The 25,997-nt window shown below is 45.5% G+C and overlaps 1 protein-coding gene across 2 annotated transcripts; it reads right to left on the bottom strand.

Annotated features, from left to right (window-relative positions):
- MGAT4D (MGAT4 family member D) lies at positions 1 to 25,997 on the bottom strand. Of its 2 annotated transcripts, XM_060179057.1 has the most exons (12): positions 25,882 to 25,997; positions 20,120 to 20,278; positions 18,314 to 18,442; positions 16,342 to 16,475; positions 10,623 to 10,669; positions 8,896 to 9,009; positions 8,087 to 8,162; positions 7,170 to 7,284; positions 5,977 to 6,107; positions 2,699 to 2,806; positions 1,170 to 1,331; positions 1 to 919 (listed from the first exon to the last, which is right to left on the bottom strand). In XM_060179057.1, the coding sequence occupies exons 1-11, from the start codon at positions 25,973 to 25,975 to the stop codon at positions 1,317 to 1,319; spliced, it is 1,122 nt and encodes a 373-aa protein (XP_060035040.1). In that variant the 5' UTR covers positions 25,976 to 25,997; the 3' UTR covers positions 1 to 919; positions 1,170 to 1,316. The 2 variants fall into 2 exon arrangements, with proteins under 2 accessions (XP_060035040.1, XP_060035039.1); XM_060179056.1 differs by lacking the exon at positions 1,170 to 1,331.

Genomic DNA, 25,997 nt, shown 5'->3' with positions numbered 1-25,997 from the left:
TGAGAGTAGTAGTGGATTTTAATAGAATCCTCTAAGAACCAGCTAGATCTAAGAAAAATTAGTTATAATGTATAAAATGTAAATAAATTAACTTTATTCACATTAAGTTTATATAAAATCCTGTGACCAGTCATACAAGTATTTTAAGAAAGCGTTGTAAGCCCCAAAGTAACATTTATAAAATCAGACAAAAGCAACACGTCCTTCAAGGTGCACACAGGCGCTGCACATATATCTCAGATTCATGTGAAATTTAAGTCGCTATCTCAAATTCTAAAACACAAAATTCTCTAACAACAACAATATAACTAAACACCAACGATAAAAGAGGGCAAAACCAGTAGACTTGAGGGAGCTCAGATAACCCACGAAACAAGAAGGCAGAGCTAAGTGGAGGTAGGAATCTCCAGTGGGATGACAACTGGGACACACACCTGTCCAGACATCTGGTAAGAAACTCTGCTGACATGCAGAGGAAAGTGCAGAGTTTTCAATTCATCTGGTAGACAGACTAGCAGCTTCCAGGCTGGCTTACATGTGTGCTTTCTGCTGTTTTAGACTTCTCACTTCTCACAAAACGAAGGGGTGCAAACACTGGTTCCTGCAGAAGCTTTATGACCACAGCAAGTGTCTGATCTTCTGTCTGCTCTTGGAGATGAGACTAGCATCTCTGAGTCAACAAAAGATATTTCTTAATTCTTAAAAACGTGCCTGCTTTTGCTATTTTCAAGTTAAACTTGTAAGGAGACAAACATACTTAATACTTTCAGCTTCTTTAGCTTTTGTCTTTTCCTCCACTGTATAATGATGTGATTTCATTATTAGAATTTCTCAGAAAGTGCCATTAGGAGTCAAGGTCACCTGGTATTCCAAGGTGTAGAAGGGTCTCTTCTTTGAGTGTTTATGATCTTAGTGTTTTCTGAAATAAAAATAAGAAACATTTAACATCTAGAACAAAAACAGCCTCATAAAAAGATAACTGTTGTCATGAAGGTACTTGATAATGTTCTCCCTTTAGTCTTTTAGTGTTGCCTTCCCTTGTTAGAGACGATAATTCACTTTGGCTAAACTTATGATCCTCCCACAGTATTCAGAAAGGCAGACTTGAGCACTGTCATGACACTGAATTCCCTGACATTTGTCTATGCTCTTAACAATCTTCTACTTACCATTTTACTATTGAAGGTTTATTTTGAAGATTGATATAGTCTCTTATACACTATGGAGAAAGTTGGGAGATAGTCTAATTCTTATTAGGCCATTTTCCAAAACCGAATTCTGAAAATTTCTAAAGTGCTGTTAGAATTCTGAAACTCCTAATAATCGACATCCTGTTAGAGAATTAAAAAAATTAAAATATAGTCACTTTTGATATATCCCTAGTTTTTCTGTTGCATGTGATATAAAGTACAGAAAGGAAAAAGCTAAGCCTATAACATAAAAATGGCTGGATGTGCACTAATGGAAGAAATAAATCGCGTCAACGGAAGAGAGAGCTCAACGTGGGGTCACTTGCAGTGATGTTTATATATCTGCACAGATGTATCATGCTGCTTCTTTCACGGGAATTTCACAACAGCTAACTGCTCACTGTTTCTCCACACTTCCTTATCTTGTTCAACAAGCAGTCTTCAATTTCAGCTTACCTGAGAGCTAGTCATTTCTATTCCAGGAACTTTCCAGTGAAAGCAGTATGATAAACAGCAAGGGGACATGGAGAAAAGTGGGGGAGAGACAGGCCACAAAAGAGGGAGTGAGGCAGGACACGGAAAGGGAGGAGAGGACCAATACAGTGTGGGGAGAGCAGACTGGAACTTTGAAATACCATGTGAAGAAGGATAAAATGCACTCCCCAAACATGTACATGTCACCATGCACAAAAGTCCATTCAAAGTTGATCAAAGGCTTGGATGTTAGACCAGGAACCAAAAAATGCAGGGAAGAAAATATTGGCAGAACACTCCATGATGTCTGCTTCAGAATACGTTTGAGAATATGTTTGGAATCCAACTGCAAGGGAAAACAAAAACAAAAACAAAAAAAAAACACAGGACTAGATCAAACTGAAAAGCTTCTGCACAGCAAAATGGAACCGACACCCATACAAAGAGACACCCCGCCAAACGGGAGTGTGCAGAAGTGCTGAGGGACGGAGGACCCTCACGCTGCTCCCAAGCTAGCGGCCTCCCTGTAAAATGCGCATCTAGTTCAGTTGTCTCCACTTTGAAATCCTAGCAGTGGGCTCAGCCTTCTAGTGTCTTCCCACAACAAAGCCAAAGATTCCTTTCACTCCTTGTCCTTGGAATGTCATCCATTCTTTTTACCTCCCCCCCTTCTTATAAACTGGGCTCTGATTGGCTTACACGACTGTATATGTTTTGGGAGTGCAACTTTATCCTTCTTAACAAGTCATTTCACCAGACCTACAGCCAAAGTCCCAGTCTGCTCTCATGATGATTTTCAAAATGTTTTGTCAGTTTATTTAAGTGCACAACTGGCGACAGTCAGGGAAAGCTGTCTGGACACTGGGGTGTTGAGATGATGAAGGCTTTAACGGCAGCCAGTGTGCCACTAGCTGGGCTGTGGTGAACGATGTCGATTATGGCCTCTCTCCTGTGCCCATTACTGCTTCTCCATGCGGTATCTGCTAAGTTCATCGAACAGCAAATATAACAGAAAATACATGTCAAAATCTTACCTTGAGATACTGTGTTTTTTCAGAGAATGATGACCGTGTACCCACGTGCTGGAAAAGGGAAGGCTTATAATAAATGTGAGTGTCCTTATTTCGGTCTAAACATTTTTCCTGGGGGAAAGAGAGAGAGGCTTTATGAGTGGTGAAGCAGGGCTGCAGGTGTCTCTCTGTCTCTCTCCCTCTCTATCACCCCCTTCCCTCTTGATTTCTGGCTGTCTCTATCCACTAAATAAGTATAATAAAAAAAAAATTTTTTTAAAGAGAGAGAAAGAAGGAAATCAAGAAAGGGAGAAAGAACTCTGTAACAACCAAAATATTACTGTAAACACAACACTTAATTTCTTTTTAAAAATATTTTCATTCATTGTATTTTAATGACAGATGTACAGAAGGAGGGAGAGAGGAAGGAAAGGAGGGAGCTAGAAAGGGAAAAAGACCAACCAGAGCACCCCTCAGCTCTGGTTTATGGCAGGACTGGGGATTGAACCTGGGATTTCCCAGCCTCAGGCTTTTGCAGACCCATTTTGCTGTCTCTCCAGCTCTACAACATTTAATTTCTATTGTGTTTTCATAGGGAGAATAAAGTAAAAGAGTTAAGACACACAAGAGGGTTTGTTGTTGTTGTTGTTGTGCAGGTATTTTCATTAACGGTATCTCAGAAGGTTGATGTGCCAACTATAATTTTCTTCTCTTCTCTTTTTATTCCCGTCACAAAAAAGAAGCTTCTAGTATCTCCCTGTCTGTGCAGTTCTGGCACGCTATATTATCTTTCATGTCCCCTTGATAAATTCCTATGCTGAGTTATACCTCCTTCAACTTCTTAAATATTTTTTAATTTTTAAAAATTTATTATGAAACAGAATGAATGAGAGAGAGAGAGAGAGAGAGAGAGAGAACCAGGAAATGCTCAGCTCTGGCATAAGATGGTGCAACGGATTGAAACTATGGTTTCTGAGGTCTCTTAACAGAATAAGTTGTGTCTTCAGCCCCTCGACATTTTTTTTGCCTCCAGGGTTATTGTTGGGGTTCAGTGCTAGCATTATGTACCCACTGCTCCCGGAGGACATTTTTCCACTTTTAAAAATTGGTAGGATGGAGAGAAATTGAGAGAAGAGGAGAAGATGGAGAGGGAGAGAGAAAGATAGACACGTGCAGACCAGCTTCACCACTTCACCACTTTTGAAACATCCGCCCTGCAGGTGAGGAGCCAGGGGCTTGAAGCCAGATCCTTGTGCTTTGTGCTATGTGCGCTTAACCCGCTGCACCACCACCCACCCACCACCCCTGGTCTCTCAACATCTTCATAAATAGTAAAAAGTACACAAAAATGTTACAGCCAGTACTACACTTAGTGATTATAAATCATGGAAAACAATACTTCTGTTAAAAATTGACAAAAGAAACTATTAAAATCAATATCTGAAAATTATTTTATATACTGTCTGCACAAAATACAAAGCCATGTCACATGTATGCAGACGGCCATTTTCAGGTAGCAGTCTCATCTAAATGCACTTCTACTTGGTGCTGACCGACAAAAGTTGTTACTGAAAGGACCACGTTGAGAACTGTTAAATAAATACTGAGGAAAGTAAAGTTAAGGGCTGGTAATATCAGTTGAGGAGGTAACAGTTATCAAATTGATGCTTCCTAAACTATTGATAAAAGTTCCAGAGGGGGTGGGGAAGGCGAGCAGCAGGTTAAGCATACAAGGTATGAAGTGCATGGACCGGTGTAAAGATCCCGGTTCGAGCCCCCAGCTCCCCATCTACAGGGGGTCGCTTCATGGACTGTAAAGCAGGTCTGCAGGTGTCTGTCTCTGCCCCTCTCTGTCTTCCCCTCCTCTCTCCATTTCCCTCTGTCCTATCCAGCAACAACAATAATAACAATGATAAACAACAAGGGCAACAAAAGGGAAAAATGGCTCAGGGGAGGGGATGGGATATGAGCTCTGATGGTGGGAATTGTACCCTTATTATCCTATGGTCTTGTCAATGTTTCCATTTTATAAATAAATAAATTTTTTTAAAAATGGCCTCCAGGAGCAGTGGATTCACAGTGCAGGCACCGAGCCCCAGCAATAACCCTGGAGGCAAAGAAAAGTCCTAGTGGGGTATTACTACCAGATGCTAGCTCCCTGAAGTATCCTCAAATCATGTCTTGCTAAAGCGCTGCTTATCACAAGAAGGTAAAACTTCCTTCATCGAGTCTTGGTAGAGTTTGTTCAAATGCATCTAGTTTTAAAAGTATTTATTGATGAGAGAGAGAGACAAGGACACCACTTGGCGACAAGGACAGGACCAAGAACCTCTTGGAGGCCAGTCCTGTACTCCACCCTGCCCTCAGCAGACTCCTGGCAGTCTTTTAAATGGGGTCATTAGTTTTCCTTATTGCGTTTTCCCCCTGATTTTGAGTCCTGAGGATGCCGTATGGATTCTGAACACAAGTGTTTGGTGTGTTTCTGACATTTACAGATATTTCTTCCTGATCTGGAGCACCTTCTCCTTCTAACAGGAAACTCTGCCCCACAAATGTGTGGTTCTCATGTTCCCCTCAGACACTGTTGGGATGGTTTGTGCTCATAGTAAACACTCAGGATACAGGCAGATTAAAAAAAACTAAGTGATGCACTCGGCCAGGCTGTGGCGCACCTGGTTAAAGCACACAGCACAGTGCACAAGGACCCTGGTTCAGACCCCCAGCCCCCACCTTCAGGGGCAAAGTTTCATGAGTGTCTATCTCCCACTCCCCTCTCAGTAGCTGTTTCTATCCAATAATAAATAAATAAAATTATTTTATTTTATTTTATTTTTGCCTCCAGGGTTATTGCTGGGCTCGGTACCTGCACCATGAATCCACCGCTCCTGGAGGCCATTTTCCCCCTTTTTGTTGCCCTAGTTGTTGCAGCCTTGTTGAGGTTATTATTGCCATTGTTGACATTGCTTTGTTGTTGGATAGGACAGAGAGAAATGGAGAGAGGAGGGGAAGACAGAGAGAGGGAGAGAGAAAGATAGACACCTGCAGACCTGCTTCACCGCCTGTGAAGCGACTCCCCTGCAGGTGGGAAGCCGGGGGCTCGAACTGGGATCCTTACGCCGGTCCCTGCGCTTAGCGCCACGTGCGCTTAACCCACTGCGCCACCGCCCGACCCCCAATAAAATTATTTTTTAAAGTGATGCACTCATCAGATTCAGTTTGCTGAGCCAACTTGAGATCATTACATTAGACAGTACTTTCCTAAAATATTTTATTTTTATACGTACATAGAGAAAGATACTCACAGGGCTTTCTCCTGACCTACACATCTTTATCCGAAAGATTTCACCTAAGAGCAAGTCTATGGGTTTATCTTTGTAGAACATTAAGAAAAACTGTACAAAGTCAATCAAGTCCTCAGATTTAAATAGTTTTCCTATGGAGAAAAGGAAAAACTCAAATAACTCCTGCAGGTCCAAACATTTTAGCATATCCTTATGTATAGTTGCCTGTCCCATTAATATAAAGAAGAAAAAAAGTTAAATGTGTTCTGCTTCTCAGAAATAAAGTTCAAAGAGTTCATGAAGATAAAAAAGCAAATATAGATATAATAAAGATATTGTATCTGCTCCAATATTAGAAATTAACACTTTTGGAAAGAAAAAGTGAGAAAGAGGCTTAGAGTAGTAATATTTACAGAAAATCAAACTTGATTACTAATGAATCAACTGCCAAAATCAAATGAGACATGTAAGCAAAATGGAAAGAGTAGGAGACCATGTATATATTTTTAAATCTTACTTAATTTAATAGCTAGAGATGGAGAGAAATTGAGAGGAGGGGGGAAGGAAGGGAGGGGAGAGAAAGAGAAGAAGTAGGGGAGAGGGGGAGAGAGGGAGAGAGAGAGCACGAGAGAGAGAGGGAGAGGGAGAGGGAGAGGGAGAGGGAGAGGGAGAGGGAGAGGGAGAGGGAGAGGGAGAGACAGACCGGCTTGTGGAGTTTCCCACCCCCTGCAGGTGGGGATCCTTGAACATGGTAACCTGTGTGCTCAGCCAGGTGCCCCGCCACCTGGCCCCAGGCACAGTATTCTACACACGCAATCTTTCAGAAGCTCTGACATCCGGAAGTACAGCCTAGTCACTGAGCTCGCAGGTGTGCCAGTCACAGCAATCATCGGACAGGTGTCCTGTGTTTTCGTAACATACTTGTCAACACGCCCAGCTACTTGCTGATACTGTCTGGCTAGAACATTTTTTTTCCCCTGAGATTCCCATCCTTGAATCTGATCAACTACCAGAGTACTAGTATCTTTATAACAACCCATGTGGTCCTTTTGCATTCAGTAACAAACTCCCTGCCATGTTCTTAAGCATGCTCAAGATCACTGTGTTTTGGGGGGCCGCAGGGTGGCTCACCAAGCTGGGCACACGCACATAGTACAAAGCATAAGATTACTGTGCTGTATAAGTTGGATCCATAAGACAGAGATATTGCCTACCTATGAATCCGATAGCTGAAAACTCAATATAAAACCAGTTATTTGACGTAATATTATGGATGAAGTCTGTGATCTGTGTCAAGTACTTCTTCTTAGCTATGATATCATCTTCCAGCTGGAAATAAACCAAAAGGGCATTGGTATCTCTGATGTTACTAAGTTGCAACAGCTTCAAAACCAAGAATGCTTTCCATAGGATAAACCAAGGAAAAAACTTTCATGTGGTAATAACTTTTAGTCCAATTTACCATGACTCAACTTTCCTTTTCTGAGACCAGAATCCACTTCTTTTGTAAAAACTAGTATGTATTGTCCACTCTAAGCCCTCTTGGGAAAACCCTGTTTATCTGCACTAGCTACAATCTTCACAAACACTTTATTTTCTTTTTAAAAATACTTTTATTACTGGATAGAGACAGAGAAATTGAAAGGAAAGAAGGGGGGAGATAGAGAGGGAGAGAGGCAGAGAGACACCGGCAGCCCTGCTTCATAACCTGTGAAGCTTTTCCCCTGCAGCTGGGGTCCAGGGGCTTGAACCTGGGTCCTTGCACACTGAGTGCTTAACCAGGTGTGCCACTGCTTGGCCCCCTAATACTTCAGTTTCTAGCATATTATCAGATAGCTTAATGCTTAGACGGCAGGTGCCAGGCTGACTGTCAGGTGCAGTGAGGTGACAAAAGGGACAGGCATTCTCATTCATCACAGCTGGAAAGAAAGATGTCACAAGAAAGCCTGAAAAATCATTTTCCATGGGGGTGGGAGAGGGAGAACAGTATTTTATATTTACTGAGTACAAAGAAAGGTAGAGGGAGCCTGAGAAAGAAAGGAAGGAAGGAGAGGAGGGAGGAAGGAACCAAAGGAGGGGGAGTATAGACTACTTCCACTTTAAATTACATTTTTTTAAACCAAAGCCTTACCTGCAAATAATACGTGGCCTTGGGTTGTGCATATAGCATCAAAAAACAAAAATCCAGTAATTGTTTCATTTGCCAACTAAAGTAATAAAATAAGTAAAAAAAAAACTGTTAAAATTTGTTATTATCACTGAATTTGGATTTATAACTGCCCTACAGTATTAAAAGCATCTCCCTTTATAAAAACAAACAACAGTGTGCTGGCACTATTTACAGTCAGTCAGTCAGTCTAAGTGTGTTCTGCTGGGAAGTTTCTGGGCTCTGCTTTGTGGACAGTCTGCTGCTGACACTGTGTTTGTTTGCTTAGTCAAATTGTGGCCCATGTATCTCATCGATTTCATGTTCTTTCTGACTGTGACTCTTGTTCAAATTCAAGTATAAAGACTTTCCATCCCAATGTAGTGCTGCCTTGGGGAAGAGGCAGGTCCTGAACATGTCAACAGCAGCACAGGCCCAGCAACGACTTGGTGGAGAGAGCATGGAGTCTTGAGCTTGGTCCCTTCCGCCACATGGAATGGCAGAGTGGTCCTCTTGTCTCCCTCCTGCTCCCTCCCAGTTTAAACAAGATCAATATACAGTATAGCTTTTGCCCGCTGGGTCTGCTTATCTAGAAGGGAAGGGAGAAAGAGTCACACTGGCTGACTCCGTGACTGAGTACAGTGGGAAAGCATTCAGTCCACACAGTCAGTCTGCAGACGCTGGCTGCCATGAGCTGGGGTCGTCAGAGGGATTCCAACTCTGATGCAAGCTCTCTGATGCATTTCTCTGATGCAATCTGTCACTTAAAGTCCCCGCTGTCTACTAAGCCTTACTGGTGGAGTCTCTGTGAAAGCTCAGTTGATGGCTTGTCCTGGAATGTGCTTGGATAAAAAAAGGTGGGGATAGAAATGACCTCCAAGGAGCCAGCTCTCAGTTGCCTTTGGAATCTGCAAGTAGAAATAAACAGAGGCTTTGGCACTGAACATCCTCTTCACCGAGTAACCAGAAACACCGGGAAAGCAGCTTTTCTATACGTGATCATATGTTCATGCGCATGTTAACATCATAAACTCATCCTTTTAGTCAATTTTTTCCTTTTAATTAAAATTTTTATCCTATTTATTTATTTGATAAAGACAACCAGAAATCAAGAATGAAGGGGGTGACAGTGAGGGAGAGAGACTGAGAGAGACATCTACCATACTTCTTCACCACTTCTGAAGCTTCCCCCTGCAGGACTTGAACCCAGGTCTTACGCATGGTAGCATGTGCACTCAACCAGTTGTGCTACCACCCGGGCTCCTTTGAGTCAATTTTCTATGAAATAGTGACATGGAAATACAAAAGCTAGTTTCCTCTAATAACAATTACAGGTAGTTTTGAATTAAAAAAAAAATTCTCAAAAAACACTCAAGGAGTTTTGTTTGGTTTTTGGTAGGTTTAGTTTGTGGCTGGAGGGTGTTAGAAGCAACAGGTGAGCTGACTTGCAAATGTAGCATGCAGGTGACACTGGGACCCACGGGGCTTAGGGGGAACTGCGCCCCACCTGCTCCCTGCCACACCCACTCAGCGTGCCTTATGTTGCCCAGGTGGGGGTCGCACAGCACCATCCCCGCCCCCTCAGCGGCACCCCCACTCGGGGACAGCCTCTGAGAAGCAGTGAGTAGCCACAGATGGGCGGCCATTCTCTCTGCCTGGGTCTCTGAGGTGCTTCCGGAGCCGTGGGAGGGAGCTGGGTCTCCAAGCTGGCGGAGTCTCTGGATCTGTTGGGAGTGACCCCTAACCAGCTGCCCGGCAACCCCAGACCAGCTCCCTTGGGTCACAGGCACCTGCTGGGGCTTCCTATGCTGTCACACTCCTCCTGCCCCCTCCTTTCTTCTTTTTCTTCTTCCTGCCCTTTGAAACTTAGCTGCTCAACCTTCAGTGAGGGAGTCCCCAGGCACCCACTGTGACCTGGCCCCAAGGGTGCCATGACTCCTTGGACCCTCAGAGATTACCAGCTGGAGATCCAACTAGAGTCACAGCCCAGCCCTGGTCTCCACCTGCAGGGGGCAAGCCTCACCCTCATGGGCAGTAAAGCAGTGCTGTAGGTGTCTCTCTGTCTCCCTCCCTCCCTATCTACCCTTTCTCTATGGATTCTCTCAGTTGCTATCCAATATATAGGCTACCATCAAAATGGATTTTAATAGGAAGAACGCCTACATAATTGGGGCACACTGTCAGTTACATTTATCATGACTAGCGTGCCTGCTCTTTCTTCCTGCATAGCTACAGTCACTGAAGAGAATCCAGTCACTACCGGAAGGGACGTACAATTGAAAAGTGAGAGGTGAGCTATTTAAAATGGATCAGCGGGATGCATTGGATCCACCTTCTCGTGGTGCATCCCGTGAGTCCCCATTCATTGGGGAAACTGACGATCCTTCCTAGCCGACTGAATCCACATGGATCCCAGTCACTTTCAAAGCCAGCAACAAGCAGCTCCTGACAGCTTTCAACCTGACGCTGTTGACTGGCTACGGAAGAAGGGCAAACGCTAGAAGAAGAAGAAGTGACTTACTTTTTGGTGACCATGTCAACGACGGATTTTAAGTATTCTCCATTACTCTGAAAAATGGGAAAAGGGGTGATGAGGCTGAGATCCTCACAGGTCTAACAATACCTGCTTGACACGTGAGTCTAGTCTAGTCTAATTACACGGGGTGTGATTATGGCCCAATAAACTCCAGTGTTTTCGCTTTTAGGAGGAGCTTAACATTGAGAATTTACCCCTGTGCTTAACAGATTTCTCTTAATACTGAAAATATTTCACTCTCCTTTGTTACCATAGGAAATGCCATCACATATTAGTAACTCTTAAAATCAATATCCATTTTCAAATGGATATTTGGAATTTGTAGATCTATAAATACAAGAATTTTTGCCTTAGAGAGTATAAATTGAGCTTACTCCTTGCCCTCCACCCCACCATTAAAGGCAAAAGGCAAAACAACAAAAACTAATATGTTTCCAAAAGCTACTAAACTATTCTGTAAAACTATCCAGAGTATGCCTTTTTACTGGTAGCTGAAGAAATATGTTTATATTGATTACAAAATAGCATGTGTCCTATATGCATAAATAACTGTTATTTTAACAACATATTATATTTCCTTTTGATTCAAAGACCAGAACATTTTAATTTTTATTTCCTTAAGTATACCTTCCATGATTCAGTTTGTGCTTTTTACATGCAAAACTTCCTGAAATTAACCAACCTTGGATTTACTAACTTGCTTATTATAAAAATTCTTATTTCAAATAATATCTATGATTTTATTGTTACCCAGTAACTTGTACTATTACATAGTTGTTTTTTTTAAATATTTTATTTTATTTATTTATTCCCTTTTGTTGCCCTTGTTGTTTTATTGTTGTAGTTATTATTGTTGTTGTCGTCATTGTTGGATAGGACAGAGAGAAACGGAGAGAGGAGGGGAATACAGAGAGGGGGAGAGAAAGATAGACACCTGCAGACCTGCTTCACCACCTATGAAGCGACTCCCCTGCAGGTGGGGAGCCGGGGTTCGAACAGGGATCCTTATGCCGGTCCTTGTGCTTTGCGCCACCTGCGCTTAACCCGCTGCGCTACAGCCCGACTCCCCTATTACATAGTTTTGAATAGTTTATTTTATGACAACAGAACCAACATATTCAAAAGTTGAAAAATTAGCTAGAAACAAAGATTGAGTGTGTAAATACAATGAATGCCTTTCATGACAAAAGATATATATATATATGTATTTTATATATATCATATATACACACATATATATATGATCAATGTATCAAATGGTGAAGAAAGCACACCCACTCTTCATATTTCCCCTAAGTCCTCTAACTTTCATCTGTGAGTTCTGCTAAACTGTCTAAACTACTTTTATAATTTTTTGTCCCTAAAAAACCAACAGGGAAATTTTAAAATTACATATGTTTCTCTCTGCAAAAAAAAAAAAAATCAATATCCAGTCAACGGGAGATAGCGCACACTTTCAACAAACTAGTATGTGGGCTCGAGCCCCGACACCACATGGGACACGGAGTGTGGCAGTAGGAGGAGCTCTAGGAATGGCAGAGTGGTGTGTGGTGTCTGTCTGTCTGTCTCTCTGAAATCAAAAGGGAAAAAACTCCACCAGGAACAGTGGAACCACGCAAACTAACAATACTACTATACAAAATCTCATGTGAATAGAAAGGCTTTCTTCTGAGAATGAGCAGCCGATTCAGACGTCTCTTCATGTATTCGATTAGGCAGAGCCAGGCCCTAGCAGGTGTGCTCTCATCACTTCCTGAAAGCTGCGGGGGCGGGGGGGGAGTGGGGAGTGGGAGGTATAGCGCTGGGGCTGCCCCTGGTGCCACAGCCTTGCTGATACAAAGTACAGTTAAGCTTCCACATGTTGTCAATGGGCTGAAAGCTGCAGGCAGATGTTCGCTGTGTCAGCAGCAGAGGAAGAAAGGCGACTCTGTGCAACACGAGGAAACGTAACACGGCGTGTTAGGGGCTGTGTGCAGGCTTCCAATACAGGAATCAAGCTAGGGAAGAATAATTGTTTGATGTTTCATTTATATTTTTTCCTATTAGTTCCCACGTTGCCTGCTTTGCAGTTCTCTTCATTCGGAGACATGCTTATTGTAGAAACTGTAAACATTAGAGAAAATAAAGGATGACAGATCCTCTAGTTGCTGACATCCAGCTATGGTTCACATTTTAGAGGCCGTAATGCAAGGTCACCTCACTATTTTCTCTGCATATTTTTTTCCTGTATCTTTCAATGATTACAGATTACTGCAGTATATTTAATCAGGCTCCTATCAATAAGTATGTTGGCTGTTTTCCCCACATTATGCTTAAAAAAAGATAATAATAACAGTGCAGTGACCTGGAAGGTGACTCAGCAGATAAAGTGTTGGGATTCTCAAGCATGAGATCCCAAAGTCCATCCCCACCAACACCATAGGGAGACTCTGGTTCTCTTTCCGCTCTCTTCTCTCTCTGTCTGTCTGCTCTGCTAGTGAGTAAGTAGAGACAAAAAATAGAAAGCATTCTGGAGTACTGAGCACTTAACGTGTCACACATCATTCTAACTGCTTGGGTGCCTGTGCGCTTCACCCGGTGCACCACCGCCTGGCCCCCTTTCTGACCGCCTTAAATGCAGCTCAGTTGAGAAAGCAGCCCTAATGACAAGAAAGACCACGATCACTGTTTCACAGAAGAAGAGAAGATAGTCGTCTTCTTCTTTTTTTTTTTTTTTGCCTCCAGGGTTATCACTTGGGCTCGGTACCTGCACCACAAATCCACTGCTGCTGGAGGCCATCCTTTCCGATTTTGTTGCCCTTGTTGTTACTGTTATTATCGCCATTGATGTTTTCGTTGTTGGATAGGACAGAGAGAAATGGAGAGAGGAGGGGAAGACAGAGAGGGAGAGAGAAACTTGCAGATCTGCTTCACTGCCTGTGAAGCAACCCCCACCCCTGCAAATCCCGGGGACTCAAACCGGGATCCTTACGCCAGTCCTTGCGCTTCATGCCACGTGTGCTTAACCCGTTGCGCTACCACCTGGCCCCCGAGAAGCTATTTTTTTGCTTACATCCACGAGCCAGAATTGAAGGAAAGGACATCTGGACCTGGATGACCCTGCCAACAGGCCTGTGTTCGCCACCTGTAGGCAGCGCTGTGGTGCTTTACTATATTGAAACATATGCCTACATAGCCCTCTAGGATAGTCGTCCAGGATTCAGATTTCTGAGCAAAGGATATTTAAGGAAAGCACACTGCACATCTGCCACACGCTGCCAGAGCGTCTCTGTGCGTAACTGCAACATCTCTGCAGTGGCTTACATGGTCTGGGCGGCTGAGGGCCAGGCTTGGGCTTCCGGGAGAGGCAGACTTGAGACGCCCTGTTAAGCACCAGCCAAACTGTGTCCTTTAGCTCCAGAGTCTCAACATCTGAAAAAATGAGCTGGCAAGACCTCCTTTGTGGGGACATATGTAGATGGTAAGTCCCATCAGGAGAATCCCTCCAGCCCTTTACAGGGAGCAAGGGACCAGGACTAAGGTCATTGTCGAGACTTGTTAGAAATGACCCCGAGGCTTGTATACACCAAGCTTCTGCCAGACTGGGCAGACTTTTTCTTTTCTTTTTTAAATTTTTTATTATCTTTATTTATTTATTGGATAGAAATAGTCAGAAATCGAGAGGGAAGGGAGGGACACAGAGGGTGAGAGACAGAGAGACATTTGCAGCACAGCTTCATCACTTGTGAAGCTTTCTACCTGCAGGTGGGGACTGGGGGCTCGAACCTGGGTCCTTGTGCACTGTACCATGTGCACTCAACCAGGTGCGCCACCACCTAACCCCTGGGCAGGCTTTTTCATGTAGCATCCAGCGTGCCATTCTATTTGTCTGTGAGCATGATTTCTGAACTATTTCCATCAGGCAGGAGCATTGGCACATTTAACAAGGAAACCACATCGTTCCACATGGAACTGCTATCTTTTTCTTTTTTTTTTTTTTCCTCCAGGGTTATTGCTGGGGCTCGGTGCCTGCACCATGAATCCACTGCTCCTGGAGGCCATTTTTCCCCCTTTTGTTGCCCTTGTTGTTGTAGCCTCATTGTGGTTATTATTATTGCCATTGTTGATGTTGTTCGTTGTTGGATAGGACAGAGAGAAATGGAGAGAGGAGAGGAAGACAGAGAGGGGGAGAGAAAGACAGACACCTGCAGACCTGCTTCACCACCTGTGAAGTGACTCCCCTGCAGGTGGGGAGCCGGGGGCTCGAACCGGGATCCTTACGCCGGTCCTTGTGCTTTGTGCCACATGCGCTTAACCCACTGCGCCACCACCCGACCCCCTATCTTTTTCTTTTTTACAAGTGTTTTTTATTTATTGGATAGAGACAGAGAAATTGGGAAGGACGGGGGAAACAGAGGGTGACAGAGAGACACCTACAGAACTGCTTCACCACTAGTGAAGCTTCCCCCCTCCCCTGCAGATGGGGATGGGGGCTTGAAACTGGGTCCTTGTGCATTGTTATATGTGGGCTCAGCCAGGTGTGCCAACCCCTTCTTTTTAGACTTCTATAGTTGATTTTTTTCTTGGATGTGTCAAGCAAACACTAAATATATTGTCCACTATTTAAAAACAGACATCTGTGAATTTTTTTCTAAGGTTGGGGGGGTGGAGTTCAAAATAACTCAGTGCCCCCATAGGGCCTTGCCCTCAACTTGGATCAACAACGGTAGAGAATGTTGTCCATCCTCCGAAGGGAAGCTGGACAACATACTCTATGCTATACCTGAGGAAGATGGGTCGATATGGGGGCAGCTTGGAATGTTCCTACTGATGACCACAGAATGTGAGCTCAGATCTACAGGGATGCAGAGGTCACATAGGCTCCTAAGCTGAATATGGGCCACAGATCAAATCAAACCAATGGGGTTTACAGTCAACAATGTTTATACCCCTTTCCCATATTTGGGAGCTACTCTCTTCCCTGATCCAGCTTTCTGTTCCTTTTCCAGCCATGACATCATCTCCCCAGACAATAACTTGGATCCACCTGCATATAAGATTTCAGGCTCAAGGAAAAAAAAAATACTAGTATAGCCACAGGCCCTTTGAAATTTAACTAAAATATGCCTACTAGCTATCTACAAAATGGAGGGCCCCTCAACTCTTCATCTGCACTATTCCAGCCCTTAGGTCCATGATTGTTCAACAATTTCTTTGGCTTTGTATGTTAACTCACTTTTCAGCCACCAGGTTCCAGATGCCAGCATGGTGCCGACCAGACTTCCCTGGACAGACAACCCCACCAATGTGTCCTGGAGCTCCGCTTCCCCAGAGACCCCACCCTACTAGGGAAAGAGAGAGGCAGGCTGGGAGTATGGATCGACCTGTCATCGCCCATGCTCAGAGGGGAAGCAATTACAGAAGCCAGACCTTCCACCTTCTGCACCCCACAATGACCCTGGGTCCATACTCCTAGAGGGATAAAGAATAGGAAAGCTATCAGGGGAGGGGATGGGATACGGAGATCTGGGGGTGGGAATTGTGTGGAGTTGTACCCCTCTTATCCTATCCTACGGTTTTGTCAATGTTTCCTTTTTATAAAAAATAAAATTAATACAGTTAATAAAAAATAAATAAACAAAATAATAACTCAGTGACTGCCCAGGGGAAAGGCGCTTGGGGCCCCAGGCTGGGAGTGAGGGAGTGGCTCCATATCTATACATACATCTGCGACTGAGACGATCACCACGCAGTCCTTCTCCTCGGAGAGCGCCATCCTAGAGAGGAGGGAGGTGAGCGTCTGCTTCAGGTATGAGTGGTTCCCTCTGTTCACAGTGGATATGCCCAGCGCGAAGGAGGCTGGTGGCAAGAAACAGGGTCGGCGCGGGATACCAAGAAGAGAGCGGCTCCGCTGCGGGGCCAGGCTTGCTTCTGGGTTTCCGCTAGTCGTGCAGAGTGTGGGCACTGCATTATAGGGGTTGGGCGGAGGTGCACATGTTGCCATGTGCAAGGACCAGGGTTCAAGCCCCCAGTGCCCACCTGCACGGGGGTGGGGGGCACTTCATGAGTGGTGAAACAGGTCTACCGGTGTCTCTCTTTTTCCCTCTCTATCTTCTCCTTTCTTCTTAACTTCTGTCTTTATGCTAAATTAAAAAGAAATTTTTTTGCCTCCAGGCTTATTGCTGGGGCTCAGTACTGGCATTAAAAATCCATTGCTGGGGAGTCGGGCGATAGCGCAGCAGTTTAAGCGCAGGTGGCGCAAAGCGTAAGGACCAGATTAAGAACCTGGTTCGAGCCCCCGGCTCCCCACCTGTAGGGGAGTCGCTTCAGAAGTGGTGAAGCAGGTCTGCAGGTGTCTCTCTTTCTCTCCCCCTCTCTGGCTTCCCCTCCTCTCTCCATTTCTCTCTGTCCTATCCAACAACAATGACAGCAGTTAACAACAACAACAAACAACAAGGACAACAAAAGGGAATAAATAATAAAGATTTTTAAAAATCCATTGCTGGAGGCCAGGTGGTAGCGCACTGAGTTAAGCGCACATGGAGTGATGCCCAAGGACCGGTAAGGGTCTCGGTTCGAGCCCCTGGCTCCCCTCCTTGCAGGGGGGTCGCTTCACAGGCGGTAAAGCAGGTCTGCAGGTGTCTATCTTTCTCCCTCTCTTCCTATCTTCTCCTCCTCTCTCCATTTCTCTCTGTCCTGTCCAACAACAACAGCAGCAGCAGCAGCAGCAACAGTAACAATGGGGAAAATGACCACCAGCAGTGGAGTCACAGTGCAGGCACCGAGCCCCAGCGATAACCCTTGGGGAGGGGGGCCATTTTTTCCTTTTCTTTTTAATTGGCTAGGACAGAGACTGAGGGAGCAGGGCAGATACAGGGAGGGAATAAGATAGACAACTGCAGCCCTGCCTTACCACCTGTGAAGCATCCCTCCCTGCAGGTTGGGAGCCAGGAGAGTTGAACCTGGGTCCCTGAGCTCAGGACTGTGTGCGTTTAACTGCGTGTGCCAGTGCCCAGTGCCTCTACCCCCAAATAATATATATATATATATATTTTCCCTCCAGGGTTATTGCTGGGCTCGGTGCCTGCACCATGAATCCACCGCTCCTGGAGGCTATTTTTCCCCCATTTTTGTTGCCCTTGTTGTAGCCTCATTGTGGTTATTATTATTGCCATTGTTGATGTTGTTCGTTGTTGGATAGGACAGAGAGAAATGGAGAGAGGAGGGGAAGACAGAGAGGAGAAGAGAAAGGCAGACACCTGCAGACCTGCTTCACCGCCTGTGAAGCGTCTCCCCTGCAGGTGGGGAGCCGGGGGCTCCAACCAGGATCCTTAGGCCAATCCTTGCGCTTTGCACTTAACCCACTTAACCCACTGCGCCACCGCCCAACCCCAGCAAATAAAATATTTTTTAAAAATTCATTATACAAATAATTCAAACAGCACTTTGGATTGTATTATAGCTCCTTGCATTTTCTAAGAGATTCCGGCTTGCACTGGACCGCACAAGGCCGAGTGACAGAGCCATCACCACACAGTGGCGCGGGGCGGGGCATCAGGGATGGAGGAAGGTGAAGTCTGTCAGCAAGGGGCCTGGAGTGCGGTGCCCAGGTGGACAGGCTGCCCTTCCAGGCCAAGCACCAGGCTTCCAAAGAGCAGAAGTCCTGGGCCAGGTTTCCCAGCTCTGAGTTCGCTTACCTCCTGTTTTCTCTTTGCTAAGGATCACATCTGGGTAAATTCTGTCCACTTTCCTCAGGTGGGGAAAGAAGTACTTTAAGACTTCAAATAACTTAGATCCTGCCCCATTCTCATCCACTTTCTTCTCTGCTGGGAAAAAAAAAGGGTGGAGGGGGCTCTGAGCTCATGACCACAAGGTCCCACCCATCCCCGAATGAGATGAAGATTAATAAACTAGTTCACAAAGTAATCTAGTTTTTTCTTTTTTCTAAAAAAAACCTCTATTTATTGGTAGAGACAGTCAGAAATCGAGAGGGAAGGGGGAGGTGAAAGGGAAGACAGACCCCTGCAGCCTTGCTTCACTCCTCGTGCAGGTGGGGATGGGGGCTCGAACCTGGGTCCTTGTTCTCTGTATGGTGTGCATTCAGCCAAGTGTGCCACCACCTGGCCCCTACAGAGTAATTTAGTATTCAGTGTGCACGGAGGCCCAAGATGTATGAGTGATCAAGTTCACAGGACCATGCTATATGGCTCAAAGATGACTAATTTCTATTTATTTGGAAAGTGATATTTAATTCTGGTACTGGGAGCCACACAAGCAGGGTGAGCGCTGAGTGAGAAGACACCGGATGCTGGCTGCACCTTTGCTGCATCATGGACGCTGTGCAGTTCAGAGAAGCAAAGGAAGGGGCGGGCGGGCAGTGGTGCACAGGGTTAAGCACACACAGTATGAAATGCAAGGACTGCTGCAAGGATCCCGGTTCAAGCCCCCGGCTCTCCGCCTGTGGGGGGGGAGGAGGGTGGGGAGTCGCTTCACAGGCGGTGAAGCAGGTCTGCAGGTGTCTGTCTTTCTCTCTCCCCCTCTGTCTTATCCAATTAAAAAAACAATGGACAGGATGGCTGCTATGATTAGCGGATTCATGGTGCAGGCACCAAGCCCCAGCGATATCCCTGAAGGCACAGGAAAAAAGAATAAAACAAAATGAAAAAGCAAAGGAAGGGCCAGGCGCTGGCACCAGGGGTAAAGTGCACAAGTTACTCAAACTTGAGGACCCAGGTCTGAGCCCCGACCACACCTGCAGGGGAAGCTTCACGAGTGGTGGAGTGGCTGCAGGTGTCTGTCTTTCTCTCTCCCTCCCTCTCTTCCCCCATTGCTGTACTTTTTTTTTGCCTCCAGGGTTATTGCTGTGTCTTCGTGCCAGCACTACAAATCCACTGCTCCTGGAGGCTATTTTTCCCATTTTGTTGCCCTTGTTGTGGTTATTATTGTTGTTACAGCTGTTGTTGTTGTTGTTGTTAGACAGGACAGAGAGAAATGGAGAGAGGAGGGGAAGACGGAGAGAAAGACAGACACCTGCAGACCTGCTTCACCACCTGTGAAGTGACTCCCCTGCAGGTGGGGAGCTGGGGGCTCGAACCGGGATTCTTAAGCCGGTCCTTGTGCTTTGCCCCATATGCACTTAACCTACTGCACGACCACCCAGCTCCCATGTTGCTGTATTTCTCTCTCTAGCATAATAAAAAAAAATAAGGAAAAAATGACCTCCAGGAGTGATGAGATTCATTGTGCAGGCCCTGAGCCTGGTGATAAACTTGGTAGCCAAAGGAAGAAAGAAGGAAAGAAAAAAAAGTAAAGCAGAAAGGGTGGAAGAAAGGCAGAAAGGACAGAGAGTGCATCAGTGAGGTCTCTTCCCTGATGTTTGCATCTCTCTATAAAAGTCAGGGTATTGAGTTAATGGTCTAAAATCAGAAAACTCACACCCAGATTTCCATGAATGAAACACACAAGAAGCCAGTCACCACACGCAGTGGCGACAGCAGACTGACCTGAGTGGACAGACAGATGTTCTCTCCCTGGAAACTGATTCTTGATTTGACTGAAGGCCACACTCAGCTCTTGGTGGGTTTTTTCTGACTTGTTTCTTAAATGTAGGATATTATCTTTAAATTCCAAAATGTGGTTTCTGCAGTTAATTAATTGATTACCTGCAGATAAAACACATATTTCTATGTTTACACATTCAGCAATGGTATCATAAAATCATATTCAAATAATCTAACATAAAAATGTGGAACGTGTGGCCCAGTCTGGCTACATATATTGCCCTGTGCAGCAGACACCACACACAGTGAAGTGAGCTAAATATGTGCTTTTATATTTTGTTCAGATACCTTTAACTAATTGGATTTTTTTTTAACTAATTGGATTTTTTTTGCTTCTCTTCACAAATTCTTTAGCTTCTATAATCACAGTGTATTGTTTCTGTAACTGGAAAAAACAAATATATAAGTAAATGATTAGTTTTGCCAGGTATATTCTGTGCCTATGAAGATACAAAAATCCAAAAAAAAAAAGTTCAGTTCTTGCCTTCAGGAAGTTTGGTAGAACTTAGTATGAGGCTTTGTGTTCAGTCTTTGAAAACAAGCTAAATGAAAAATTATGAGGGAAAACAAATTACTAACAGGGTCAGCAAAATAGATCACTTGGATAGTGATTGGCTTTGCTGTATGTGCCACCCTATAGTCCAGGCCCCTCTGCACTGAGGGAAGCTCAGGTACAGTGGTTCCCCCCATTCCAAATATATATATATATATATATGGAGAGAGAGAGAGAGATCTGGAAAAGTCAGCTGCAAGGGGGAATGCTTCATGAGTGGTGAAGCAGATCTGCAGGTGTCTATTTTTCTCTCCCCTTCTATGTCCCCTTCCCTTCTCAATTTCTATCCTTTCAAATTAAAAAAAAGAAAGAAATGCCACCAGGAGCCATGGATTTGTAGTGCCAGCACCAAGCCCCAGTGATAACCCTGGTGGCAAAACAAAATAAAGTAAAATAAAACTGCACGGAATAGGAGATAAATTCAGTTTGGAGGCTATAGAATCTAGATAGATTTTTAAAAATTAAGGAAATGCTAAGCAGTTTGAGTTTTCAATATTTTCCCCAGTGGCATTTTTATGAACAGCAGCACACGTCGGCGGCGGCAAAAACTGGAGAATGCCATTTCTCTAAAACTTTCCAAAGATTTCTCATTACACTTGAAGAAAAATAGTAAGAGCCCTCACAGGAGCAGGAAGTCCAGCTTCAGAGCCTCTCTCCTCACTCTGATGACTCAGCTCCAGCCCCAGGGGCCTCCCGCTGTTCCTCTGGGGGACTCTGCTCTCTCTGGGCTTCCACTCTAGCCTCTCCCTACACCCCTACCCCTGACAGCTCCACCAGAGCCATACACGGATGCATCTGGAGACCCCAGACGGCATCCAGTTTCCTCCTCAGAAGAGCCAACCCTACCAGCCAGGACGCAAGGAGCACGTTCTCACTTCACTTGTCCTTTTCTCTTCTCAGAAATTCTCCCTCCCTGACTTTCTACCTAAAGTGTACACTCGTTCACATTCAGAATTCTCTGGAGTGTCAGCTCAAGAATAGCAACAGATTCAGGCTTTTCAGTACTAAGTACCCAGAGCATAACACAGAGGCTCTACACACAACACCACGAATGAAGCAACTCATGAGTGAATGAATGGACTTGCCAGAGTAAGAAGTGGTTTGCGTGGCTCTTAACTGAGCTGCTTTTTTCCCAAGACGTGCACCATCTATAATTGGGGAAGCTAGACTGCTCATCAAGTGGTTACTGTTAGAAAATGATGGAGCATCCGAGTGATTGTCTGGGGAGATGATGTCATGCCTGGAAAAAGGACCATTCTAAATAAAAGAAAGAAAGAGAGAGAGAGAGAGAGAGAGAGAAAGAAAGAAAGAGAGAGAGAGGGAGAGAGAGGGAGAGAAAGAAAGAAAGAGAGAGAGAGAGAGAGGGAGAGAGGGAGAGAAAGAAAGAGAGAAAGAAAGAAAGAAAGAAATATGGTGCACTGTCTAGGTGACAGGCTGGGGGTAGGGGCTCAGGTGATGTGCACATAGTCAGAAGTGTAAGCACCCCAGCAAGGATCACAGTTTGAGCCTCCCACCCCGGCTCCCGCAGGGGGGTAGCCTCACAAGCGGTGAAGCAGGTCTGCAGGTGTCTCTCTGTCTCTCTCTCCCACTCCCCTCTCAATTTCTCTCTGTCCTATCCACAAAAAAAAAAAAAAATCTAAAAAATGGCTGCCAGGAGCAGTAGATTCATAGAGCAGGCACAGAGCCCCAGTGGTAACCCTGAAGGCAATAAGTAAATAAATACATTTGTCAGGGTGACGCATTTCAGCAGCATAACCCTGTAATACTGGAGTTCCCTGGGTAGTGAATCCTGTGTGTGGAGCTGGCGTGTCATAGGTGATGCAACATGCCTGAGCTTCCACGATGCAAGTTGGCCCCTGAGGGGTTAATTTGGCAAACGTGAAAAGAAAGAGTTTCCTCTAGAGGAGGCAGTACTGACTGAAACATCCATCTTGAAAGGCTAAACCTCTAGTATTAGCTTTGCTTCTAATATCTTAAGTGATACTTCAATTTGTCTGGTATTCTATGGAAAGTATATCACTTATATTTTCACTCAGGTATTTGGTGAAGATGAAATGTCCAGCTATTTTGTGAATGTGTGGAATAAACAGTACTTCAACGTTTTCAGTGAATTATAGATTGTGAAACAAGCAAACAAAAAGATACTGTCTTGACAGGTCACCAAGACTTCAAACCTAAAAATAAGTTCCATGTGAGACCTGAATGACCTTCTTCACAGCAATGGATCAAAAGCTAGAGTTCTCTTTCTCTCTTTTTAAAGCTACACTTCTCCAGGTAGAAAACTGAAATGTGGGAGTCGAGCAGTAGTGCAGCAGGTTAAGCGCACGTGGTGCAAAGTGCAAGGATCCGGTTCCAGCCCCCGCTCCCCACCTGCAGGGGAGTCGCTTCACAGGCGGTGAAGCAGGTCTGCAGCCGTCTGTCTTTCTCTCCCCCTGCTCTGTCTTCCCCTCCTCTCTCCATTTCTCTCTGTCCTATCCAACAACAATAATAACTACAACAACGATGAAGGACAACAAGGACAACAAAAGGGAAAATAAATAAATATAAAAAAATTAAAAAGAAAAATGAAAAGTAAGTCACATGTATCATTTTAAAATTGTTAAGGGGCAGCACTGAAGAAGCTGCAAAGCCACAGTAAAAGTAACAGGAAGTACATCTCAAATATTTTTTATCAGCATACAATCAACATAAAAACAAGGGAATCGTGTAAACCTCATTTTTGGTAAGAAGTATTCAAAAGTATTTTTTACACTCTATCTTAATCCAGATGCTACATTTTAACAGTTACAGTAAAATGTCTCACCACACCAAGAAAAAGGCTTTAGAGAATTAGTTTTTCATTGCTTCTGTTTTCAAGCGCAAGTTTGCTGAAAAGTGTGTGAAAAGCCAGTGCCTCCAAAGTCAGCACCTCGGGTGTTCTGCCTGTAATCAGTGCCCCAGGCCGCCCAAGTGGGGGCCGTCATATTGAAGAGCAGCTGAGAGCTCATTCTGGGTCACATGCCGTCCCAGAGCCACAGATGACTGACGTGCACGCGGAAACATGAGAGGCCTTGGTACAGCCCCCTTTAACTGATGCCACAGCTCGGGCCGTTACTGCTGCCAGCTGCATTATAATTGCCTCCTAGCTGGTCTCTCTCTTCCATCCCACCATGCGTCTGCTGTGTTCTCCTTCTGCTCAAGTCTCTAAATGCTCTCTCAATGTTTATGCCAGACACTGCCTCAGCCTACCAGGCCCTGCACAGTTTGGCCATCACCCAACGCCTCCACTCTGTCCCATCCATTAACCATCTCTGGGGGAGAAGGATGCTGACAGAATCCCTTTCTGCCATGCAATCCCTGCCATGTGCCCTAGCATTCCCACTGCACGGCAAGACAAGTAGACAAGAATGGAAGACACAAGAGTCTTGCCCTGAGGTAGTTGACAAGTAGGCTGTGTGTGATGGGGTGAGGAGCATATACTCAAATCATTGATCATAGCAGGGCTGCAAAAATGCCACACACACACAGAGAGGCAGGAGCGACAAATTCTCAAGGAGGATGAAGAGAAGGGACGTATGGGAACCTGCCGGCTGCACAGAGCTCCCCACCCCACAGTTATTCCCAGGGGTGCCAGTTCCAAAGTCTGGGGGAGGGGGTGGGGAAGCAGCACGGCCGGCCACTGGGCATGGGCCGTTCCTCTGCCCCCGGAGAGGCTGGAAGAAAAGGCATCTACAGAAGTTGGGGTGACAAATTTCCTTCCTCATGGGGCTTACATGTTTGCTGAGTAAAATAGTGAGTTACTCATACTTCGAGCTTGTAGAATTAACATGACTCTACAAATAAAAAATCAATTTCTTAAAAAGGGAAACATTAGGGGGTCGGGCAGTGACGCAGTGGGTTAAGCGCACGTGGCGCTAAGCGCAGGGACTGGCATAAGGATCCCGGTTCGAGCCCCCGGCTCCCCACCTGCAGGGGAGTCGCTTCACGGGTGGTGAAGCAGGTCTGCAGGTGTCTGTCTTTCTCTCCCCTCTCTCTCTGTCTTCCCCTCCTCTCTCCATTTCTCTCTGTCCTATCCAACAACAAAGCAACGTCAACAATGGCAATAATAACCGCAACGAGGCTGCAACAACTAGGGCAACAAAAAAAAGGGGAGCAAAATGGCCTCCAGGAGCGGTGGATTCATGGTGCAGGCACCGAGCCCAGCAATAACCCTGGAGGAAAAAAAAAGGGGGAAACATTAAAGCATTGGGTTGTTGGCTATCTGTCCAATACGCCCCCATATTTTTTAAATAAGAACTCCCAGTCTAACAAGATTTTTAAGACCTTGGGTTGCAGTGTATAAAAAATACAACTTCAATAACTAACTAAAGTCTGTGTTTGCTTCAGCTGATATAAGAACACTTCGCTGTAGTGTCAGCATTCATCTAATAATTTGGAAGCACAGTTTCACAGACACAGTAAAAGAAACACCCATCACAAGTGCTCTTGTAAGACAGGCACACTCATCTTGGACAAAGCTTGAAGGAGTCGTGTTCAGTGAGCTCAGCCAAAATGAGAAGGGTGGGTACAGGACGGTCCCACTCACAATGACAAGGACAGAGAAGGGGAAACACAGAGTGAAACCCGGGTGGGTGGGCTGTGTGGCGCCAAAGCAAAAACTCTGGGGACGGGAGAAGGGCAGGGGCTTTGGGGTCCTGGTGCAGGATGGTGGAGGGAGTACTAAGTTGGGGGGGGGGAGTGTTTTGCAGACACCTCTCATGGCGAGATGGGAAACTGTACCCGTGTGTCAGAGAGGGGACGCCTTTATTACCTACCCAGGTCCTGCATGTTTACTGATCTAACGACCACTGGGTAATGTCAGCAGAGAGAGAGTTCGGTGGTGTCATCAGGTAAACGAAAGCACATGTTCCCTGAGCACTGAGGGGCTGTGACAGGTGGGCCCCAGCCCTGGGGCGGGGGGGGGGGGGGGGGCAAGGTGCGCGCGTGGGCTCAGCGGTTAGCGCGGGCGGGAGGGGGGGGGGGTCCGTTACCACAACCGCGGGGACTGGGGCGGGGGTCTGGGGGTAGAGGGCTGGGTGGAGCATCCGCAGGAGCAGGCAGCCACCGCGGGGCTCCCAGGGCCCCTTCTCCCCTCCCCAGCGTCCAGGGAGAACCCCTCCCCGCACCCCCTTACTGAGCTGTGTCATCCTGGAGATGCAGAAGCAGGAGAAGCTGAAGAGCACGGCCGCCACCAGCGAGGTGAGCAGGTTCACCTGCTTGGTCCTCATGGAGGAGCCTCTGCTGGGCCCC

This window comes from Erinaceus europaeus, chromosome 19, assembly GCF_950295315.1.
Source record: "Erinaceus europaeus chromosome 19, mEriEur2.1, whole genome shotgun sequence".
Classification (NCBI taxonomy): Eukaryota; Metazoa; Chordata; class Mammalia; order Eulipotyphla; family Erinaceidae; genus Erinaceus; species Erinaceus europaeus.
This window is presented reverse-complemented; position numbering and strand designations above follow the sequence as displayed.